Consider the following 9,410-nt stretch of genomic DNA (forward strand, 5'->3'; position numbering starts at 1 on the left):
TTTGCACTTGAAAGGGTTTCTCTCCAGTGTGCGTTCTTTTTTCTTTCTTTTTTTCTTTTTTTTCTTCTTTCCCCCCCCCCCTTTTTTTTTGGGGGGGGGGGGGCGCCCAAGGGGGGTTTAAACCCCCTAAACCCCCCGTAGATCCGCGCCTGTTTAATCTTGTGGTTATCTTGTGGTTTCCAAACCACAAGATAACCACAAAATACTTGTAAGATTTTCTTTTTTTTTACCGTCTGAATTGGCTTTCACCGTGTGAATGCGGCTAATAACAATAAACACAATTACAATAATGATGAGGATTATTATTATCATCATCATAATTATTATTATTATTAATATTATAATTGTTATCATTATTATTATTACTATTATTATCATCATTATGACTTATTAAGTAAGCAAATATCATTCCCCAAAACCTGGGGGGATGATTGTACATGCCACCCCCCCCCCCCCCCACCTTGTGAGGTGGGGGGATGCATCCCCCTCATCTCCCCCGTTGTCTACGCCCCTGGTGAGAGGCTTTTGTTCCAAAAGAAATCTTTGCTGCAAATAGGACCAATTTGAAATGCAAACACAACCGCCTTAAGAACTCACAATCCATTGTAAATACAATTATATTGTCAATATTGATATAGCGTCAGTCAAAAAGCAAAATGGATCACTTTTTTTTATATACCAATGGACTTATGTTTACCCAATCCTTTAAAAAAAAAAAAAAAATCAATTACGCAATGGAGAGCAATGAGGTTATAACATCAAGTTCATGTTCAAGTTTTATTTCCACATGTGGTTTATAAAAAAAAGTATACATACATTTTCAGACATATACAAAATGCAAAGTAATACAAAATTAACAAACAATAATATTAAGAGAAACAAATGGTGAACCAAATCTAAAGTCCATAAACACAGAACAACTAAATACATGTAGATATAAAAAAAAAATTAAAAAAACATGTGGGGGGACCAACAAAGGTCAGGGGCCTGTCGAGGCTAATCCCCAGAGCAATAATAGATATTTTGGATATTGTATATATAAAAACAAAACAAAAAACAAAAACAAACCAAAAAACCCACAAACAATAGCGACGTACAGTACATGATAAAAAAAAATTAAGTTGGCAAATTAAACAGGCAAACAAAAAAGTTATATTGTACCACTATAAATTTATGAATTTCTTAAAGGAAAATATATTAATAAGGCTAATTGGAGGCTTCCTGTGAAGGAATGTTATATTATGGATAATAAATATTGAATTATGATCTCTTTAACGATTAACTATGATAATCATGATGATGATTATGATGATAATACTGATGATGCGGGGGTTTTGTAGGGCGTACGATCAGCCGTTGATATAAAAAGGGATTCCAACAAATGGGTCAAGACAACAATTAGTATGAAAAAGTCAAGACATAACAAATTAATCGAAAAGAATATGTTCCCGTTACCTCAAACAATACATTTTTCTTTGCACATATCAATAATGTTATATAACTGAAAACCATACCAAACATGACAATTAAATCATTTTAACACAGAAAGATTTTCGAAGCAACTGCAACAAAATTGTACCCATAGGTACTCTACTTCACCTTACCACAAATATTTATTAAAATCTTTCCGTTGTATGCCCCTCCCCCCCCCCCAATAAAAAATACATGGATAAAATAATTCAATTTGGATAATCCTCTATCACGGCAATGTACACATAATGATTAAAACAATCGAAATAAAAGCCCTTTAGAATTTGCTTATTCACAATGACCAGTTTAAATTTTATATCTGAATAAATGAAATTGAAACCCGGCTACCCGCAAGAAGGGCGTAAGAGCTTTGTATTGCCAACGGTATTAAAGGTAAAGACCGGTAGTGGTAAAATTGCGGTTCAAGGGTTTTGGTTGCAAAATGTCCATTCAATATTGTCTAAATTTTGCCTTCAGCGGTTAAGATGGCACTACTTCGACCTAAATTCGCAAAAAAGCAGAAATATATGCCCAAATGTGGATTGTATATTGATTTACAGTTACTTTGTTTAAAGTGTAAACATTAAAGAGAAATTACAAAAGTGTGAACATGAAAAGAGACATTTATCTTTGTCTACTGCTACAACAAAATGAGATCAGCATTAGCACTGCTTTCTGTCGATACTTTAGCGAGACTCCACACTGAATGTACGGCTTAGCACTGCCCTCTGTCGATACTTTAGCGAGACTCCACACTGAGTGTACGGCTTTGACGTCCTATCCCAAGGACGTGTAGTACACGGTCTAATGGGACTGAGTCAGCGGGTGTTTCTTGTTTAAAGTCCAAGAGAACTTTACCACCTGTCCAAAAAGAAAGAAAGAAGATGTATTTAAGCATGATCTTAATTATATATCCTGTTCACTTTTTTTTAAATACATTAACGTAGTCAAGATTAATTATGACTCGCGTATACCACATAATGAGAAAAAGTGTAATTGGTAATCTGGTTATGCCTCTTTCGTAGAATTTCAATTCAAAAACGTTAATATTGTTGAGAGATCCTTCCATCGAGCAGATTTTGCTTTAAAAAAGGCTTACTTTAATTAACCAGAGAGATTTCTGATGATATTGTGCGTAGACATTTTGACCTATATACCCGCTCTTCATCGATAGTCGCCTAAATAATATGAATATTTGACATTTTTTCCTCGATTTGGTCAAGTCAAATGCTATTCTTATTACTTTTGTTCTTCAATGAAGGATATCCTGTCCCTGGAAAACTTAACACCGAAAACTTCACCGAACATCCCACTCCCTCTTCCTTTTTTGCCGAGCTACCCCCCCCCCCCTCCGGGTCTGCTTTTGGTCGTTAAAGTCACTTGCCATGCATATAGGGGTTAATTTACCTGGAGGTTGTTCAGCATAAAAAGGAGTTCTAAGGAAACACATTATTTACCTTTATCAATAACTAGTGTTCCACCCATCTGAAGGGCATCCCCAGTCATGTTACCCGTGATACCTTCACTAGTTGCCTACACGGGAGAAAGTAATTAAAGAGAGAAGCGAACAGACAGAAAGGAGGAGAAAGAGAAAGAGAGAGAGAGAGAGAGAGAGAGGGGGGGGATGGGACAGACGGGGAGAGAGGGAGAGAAAGAGTAAGAGAGAGAGGGACAGACAGGGAGAGAGGGAGAGAGAGAGTTAAAGAGAAATGGACAGACAGGGAGAGAGGGAGAAAAGGGGGGAGAGAGAGAGAGAGAGAGACGGGGAGAGAGGGAGAGAAAGAGTAAGAGAGAAAGAGAGAGAGAGGTACAGACAGGGAGAGAGGGAGAAAGAGAGAGAGAGAGAGGGACAGACGGGGAGAGAGGGAGAGAAATAGTAAGAGAGAGGGACAGACATGGAGAGAGAGAGAGAGAGAGAAAGAGAGAGAGGGGGAGAGATATAGACAGATGGGGTGGGATATAATAAAATCAATTGTGAATCAAAGTAATAACGAATAATTTGTTAAAGAAGAGTTGTTAGATTAATTTATTTATGAATGACTGAATGCATGCATGAATAAATAAAAAACTAAATGTGTACACATTTCTTCTTCCTCTTCTTAATACGCCCTTTGACGAATATTGTCCATATTGTCAGTTGTTGCGTTTTCCTATATAGCAATAGCATATCTGGATTACTGGAAACAATAATTGTACATAACATCCATCAATAATCATGAAAAGACATTTTTAGTAAAATAGTTGCATGTCTGTAAAGTTGAATATGGTAATGTAAATTGATTGGATAATGATAATGAAATATCTTGGGGATGAAATAATAAGTGGATTTAAATATAAAGATATGCATTACCTTGCTAACCGCCTCTCTTGTCATCTTACACATTAAATTTGCCATAATTGTCAAGAAGTTATATCGTTTGTATTTCAAGTCTCCGTATGTCTTCTTCTGCTGGTCAATGAATAAATCTAGGGAAAAAGAAATAAAAACAACTTGTTATGATTCTGTATTTGATGTTATAGGAAATATTCCTTCAAAACCCATCTTTGCTAGGTAGAGCATCCCATTTCAGGTAAGAGCGCCAATAGTTTCTCAAATTTGGTTCACTTTGCCAGCGAGCGAAGCAACCAAGCGGGGGCGGGATGAGAAGGACTTGCTCATTTTCCCTCAGTAGGTACATAAAAAATACTCCCCAAGGAGTGGAGATTGTGCACACAGTGTGTGCGGGCAACCACTGAATCAAAATGACCGGGGTAACAGTATGTCTGTAAAGCGCTTATAGAGACATTGTATTAATCGTCCATGACCTAGCATCGTTTATCCATCCATGAATGAACCTGCATTCAATCAGCAGATGTATTACATTATTTCATTGTATTAACGGAAAACCAACGCTCCTCCTCTCTCCTTTCCTTTTCTTCTCTGCAAGTCACTCTTCTGCTTTTTTTCTAAGTTGAGGGCTGCAGGCACGTCAATCTACTTTGCCCATTCTGTAGCCCTTCTGAATCTAATGTATGTTGATTATGCATTCAATATATTTGTTTAATTTCGTTATATTATCTGTATAAAATTATGTACACTTGAAATATTGTATCAAACCATAATACGTTCATTAAAATGTGTGATGAAAAAGAAAGAAAAAAAGATGCAGAAACCAATAAATCAAATCAAATCAAATCAAAATCAAATCCATCCCTGTATAACACAGTATGCCTACCTCCTGTCCAGAATCCCGATTCAATGAATTCTTTAGCTCCAGTCTCCTCTTGACCAATGGCTACCAGACGAACGTTGGCGGCGTCAAGCCTTGGTTTCAAATGTGTAATGTCACGTGCTCCCATTCGACAAATTGGGCAACCGAAACGTCGTAAAAACTGGATCACACATGCGCCCTCTTCCCAAAGAGAGGATAACGTAATAGTCTGAAACAAACACAAAACAGTGATTTAAAGGAAAGATTATAATGACAGTTATATAAATATTAAACTCTTCTTGTATCCAGCTTTACAAAAGGCCGGGGGAGGGGGAATAGGGGGTAGGGGGTCTCATGCCAATTGTACGACCAGTCTCATTCCCACCCCTTCCCCCGACTAGACAGAGAGATGGTTTGATCAGAACATGTGATTCAAGCTTCGGAGACAGTCTTTCATCTTCTCTACAGGACTTTCTCAATCCAATTGATTATTCAAATAGTTTTTTTTTGCCATGTCTAAAGTTGCTTCCTCGAGATCTCGACAACCATAATGCTTGAGAGACGTGACATTTCTTTTCCTTTCCTCCTCTTCCTCCTCCTCCCTCTTCTTCTCTTTCTCCTCCTCCTTCTTCTCCTTCTTCCTTTTCTTCTTTGTCGTCGTTGTTTACTTCTTTCTTTCTTTCACAGCTAGTGTACTTTAAAGGCTAACTCCACTCCAAAAACAATTTAATTACATTTAATAAATGCAGGAAAACATGGGAAACAGAGCCAAAAAAAAAAAAAAAAAAATGAGTAAAATCGGGTAACTAATAAAGAAGTGTTTTTTTTTTAAATCTATGAAAAACTATGGAACTTAGAAAATAACTACACAAATTGCAATTTGGTTATCAGTTTGTTGCTTTATATAGTTTTTATCCCATTAATTTCCCATTTTATCTCCAAAAATTTGAAAATTTAAAACTTACCTCTCCTGTCTGCACATTCGTTACACGATTGTTTGATAGATTGCAGCTGGATTCCATCTTGACCAATCTGTCCGTCAATATCCTATCATCTAGCTCTATTTAATATAAATGATTTATCAGTCCACCTTACAGCATCTCCACCCATCGACTATTTATCAGTCCACCTTGCAGCATCTCCACCCATCGACTATTTATCAGTCCACCTTGCAGCATCTCCACTCAGCGATTGAATAAACTGCGAAGACCATCCCCCAATTCAGTATCCATAGCAGCGTGCACGTTGATGCGAAATTAATTAACGAGATTTCGTAACCCCCATAATTATGTTAAAAGATAATCAATCCGTTGACAGTGTTACTAGATATATTTCGACAATGATTGTGGATGTGTTCACATCGAGACAAATACAGAGATGTTTCTAATGCATTTCCATTGACTTGTCAGAGTGGTAGCCTTGTAGGTAATTAATCGGCCTATACCAAAGTACAGACATTAAACAGATGCTCCTAATTTCGCTATCTCTTGTAAATACAGCTTTATTAGAAATCTTATTTTAGATAATAGATAGATAATAATAGATTAAGTCGTACAATTAATCTATAATGTTTCCCGTCCACCCCTCTCTCGCTCTCTCTCTCTCTCTATCTCTCTCGCTCTCTTGCGCGCTCTCTCTCTCTCTCTCTCTCCCTCTCTCATTCGACTATTTTGTAATGTTTCTGATACATAATTCATACAACGACACTGGTCATAACAAGGGGTCTCTTGATTTTTGTCAGCGTAGTGTATCAACACACTTCATGTGCTTGACATCTCAGATTTATATTCATTTATTATACCACAAAATCTCGAAGATTTGGCAAATAGGAACGCCGCTTATGAAATTTATGTAACTAATTCTTTTCGTGTGTCAATCATTGTTAGAAGCAACCCAGGGGCACTTATGAAAGCAGAATCTACTTTCATTACCTATTAATAAACACATCCCTAGCTCTTAGCGGAAAAAATGCACTAAAAGGACTAAAAGAGTCAATAACAAGAACACCGTTCGTGTAGCTCCGTTGAAGTTTATTCATTATCAGTGGGCATTAGGGTGGCATTCAACAGTGTTCAAGTTGATCGTAGGTCCATGGTTTGATGTGGTCGCCTTCTAACCAATAATTGCTTTGCTTGCCCCTGCCCTGCCCCCTCCCCCTCTCTATCTCTCTCTCTCTTTCTCTCTCCCTCTCTCTCACTCTACATACTTTGCTGAGAGCAACGAAAAGGAATACAAATAATTTCCTCAGTTTAATGAAATAGCTATGAAAGCTTATGCAAATATAGCCATAACATATTAACCACGTACAGCCCTGTAATATTTTCTCCGCCCGACAAGCCTGATTTGTTCGGTATATGATACACGTAATTTGGCAACTAGCTATTCAATGTTTCGCTCGGTCCCAAACTCTCTCTCTCTCTCTCTCTCTCTCTCTTTCCTTATTTATTTCTTTTTCTTTTTTCTTCTATTTTCTTGTCTTTCTTTCTTCCTCCCTACCAGCGTTTCATATCAATTTTCACACTAACATCGCTACACGTAGATCGTAATGTTAATGGACCTATTACGCAATGAAAAGTAATCATTCTTCTGTTTCATAATGGGTTATTAGTATTTAATAAATGCACTAAGTAGCTTTCAATGTCATTCCACCACGAGTCGTGTTCTGCAGTCAAACAACTGGTCCACTGCCTGCCAGTCGATTGTTTCACAGAATAATAAGGGGAGTTTACAGAGATGAATACTGGATATGCGCTCATGAAAGTTATGTAACATTATTCATTTATGCACCAACGGTACATTCTATGATACGCAGGTGGATTCTTTTCAAGAGGGCAAACAAAAGGTATTCATGAAGCACATCTAGGACTTTGGCAGTTATTCAAATATGCTCAAAGTGGAACTTCTCCATGTGTAAAAGATCTGTGGATATTTGGGGTCATTTGAATACAAATTTGTTCGGGTAGGTAAATTCGTGGAGTGTGCGAGCCGCGCGCATAAATTATACTCAAAGGTAAAATAAAAAAAAAAAAAACGACCCGAATCTGGATTATCAAACAACATGACCTTTTGTATTGTAAAATGCAGATGAAAAGTACCCATAATTAAAGCAAAAGTGGGAGGAAATCAGGGTTTGGAGTAAGGACATCAGGGTGACTTGTGCTGAGGAAAGACTAATTTATCATTCATCTAAAAATCTTCCCTTTTGTTTAAACGACCACTAGACTAATTCATTAGAAATTTACACGGGAATGCAATCATTGTGATTTAACATTTATCAAAAAGTGTATAGGACTACAATGAGAAAAAAGATCAAATTCACAAGAAAGAAATTTTGAATAATTTTGAATCATTGTTCAGTATTGGTTGTGGGCAGTGGCGTAGGCAGGATTTTTTTTCAAGGGGGGGGGGGCGGGGGGTTAACAATTTTCAATTTTTCAATCGGGCCGAAAATTTCGAACGCCTCAGCCAGCCGCTGAATAAGCGGGGGGGGGGGCAATTTTTTCTTCAACTTAAACAAAAATTGAAGGGGTTCGACCCCCTTCCCCCTGCGTACGCGCCTGGTTGTGGGCACATGCCTCTCTTTGCAAGAAGAAAGACGACGAGACTGAGAAAGATAAAAGGGAAAGAGCGGCTTTACAACGATGATTAAAATCATACAATTCAATATGAAAATAATGATTAATGTAAGCAGTTTGGTGAAGATTATAACCAAAATAGTATATCTACAGTAATTATACATACATTGTAGGGATACTCACTGAAATTTTGAATCGTAGAAGTTTGTGAGATATTTTAAAGCTTATCTGTCGTAGTTTACAGGAGGGATTAGACTGCCCTGCAAGGTCACTGGACAGGTGGTTATCTCATCAACTCAGCTCTCAGTTAACATAAGAAAAGAGGATCATGGGGGACCAATGGTCACCGATTAGGCATTGTTTGTTACATAGAGGGCGCAAGTAGCCACAAGTAGTGCAGTGGGCCTTTAAAGCAGTTAAGCGTCATGGAGCACCCACCGGAGGCTTATATACCGGTCAGATATACAAGTATCCTTTATCATAATCATCATAGACAAATTCTCATCAGATTTAAACGTCTTATGACGTAATAGGATGCCTTTATTTGTGTAACAATTACGTCACAATGCATACGCGCGCGGGGAGTTCAGGTTGCGCGCGTCACCGTAGTGACCAGCACAGTATAGCACGAGATCGAGAATCAAGGTGGTGAAAATAGAACACGAGATCTAACTCAGAATGACGTGTGTTACACATCCCTTTTGTCCTAAATTTGAGAAACTAATGATTTAATCTACGATCCTAAATATCATCAAAATGAAGAAGGCAAGATCTAAACAGAAAACCACATCAATCTCGAAAAGACAACAGCCAAAGAAAGTATCCAGGAAGCATACAAATCACAAGGCTCAAAATTTGTGCTCTTGCGTCGGTAAGTTGTCGAAGAATGATAATTATTACCAGAACTGTATGAAAATAACCTCCATTTATTTTGTATTGGAGCAAAACTGTGGATTAGCCTTATTGTACTATCCTATATTATTAGATTGACAAACTACCTCTGAATCTATATGATAGATTACATCTTTTTTTTAAAAACTATTGTAGATCTAGTCTGAGATAATTTTCTGAACTTTCATTGAAATCTCCTGTCAGCCCTCATTAGCGTGCTCTTATAAACTAATGATACACGAAACTACAGTGTACAGATGCTTTGGATAGTATGAAGATATTT

The 9,410-nt window shown here is 37.4% G+C and overlaps 1 protein-coding gene across 1 annotated transcript; it reads right to left on the bottom strand.

Moving 5' to 3' along the window:
* Positions 1–1,683: 1,683 nt before the first annotated feature.
* LOC591310 (prostamide/prostaglandin F synthase-like) lies at positions 1,684–5,821 on the bottom strand. Its single transcript, XM_790877.3, has 5 exons — positions 5,627–5,821; positions 4,686–4,890; positions 3,821–3,936; positions 2,928–3,003; positions 1,684–2,331 (listed from the first exon to the last, which is right to left on the bottom strand). Exons 1-5 carry the CDS (start codon positions 5,681–5,683, stop codon positions 2,210–2,212), a joined length of 576 nt encoding a protein of 191 aa, XP_795970.2. The 5' UTR covers positions 5,684–5,821; the 3' UTR covers positions 1,684–2,209.
* Between the last annotated feature and the right edge of the window lie 3,589 nt (positions 5,822–9,410).

Source organism: Strongylocentrotus purpuratus, unplaced genomic scaffold (genome assembly GCF_000002235.5).
Source record: "Strongylocentrotus purpuratus isolate Spur 01 unplaced genomic scaffold, Spur_5.0 spur5_scaffold_13, whole genome shotgun sequence".
Taxonomy (NCBI): domain Eukaryota; kingdom Metazoa; phylum Echinodermata; class Echinoidea; order Camarodonta; family Strongylocentrotidae; genus Strongylocentrotus; species Strongylocentrotus purpuratus.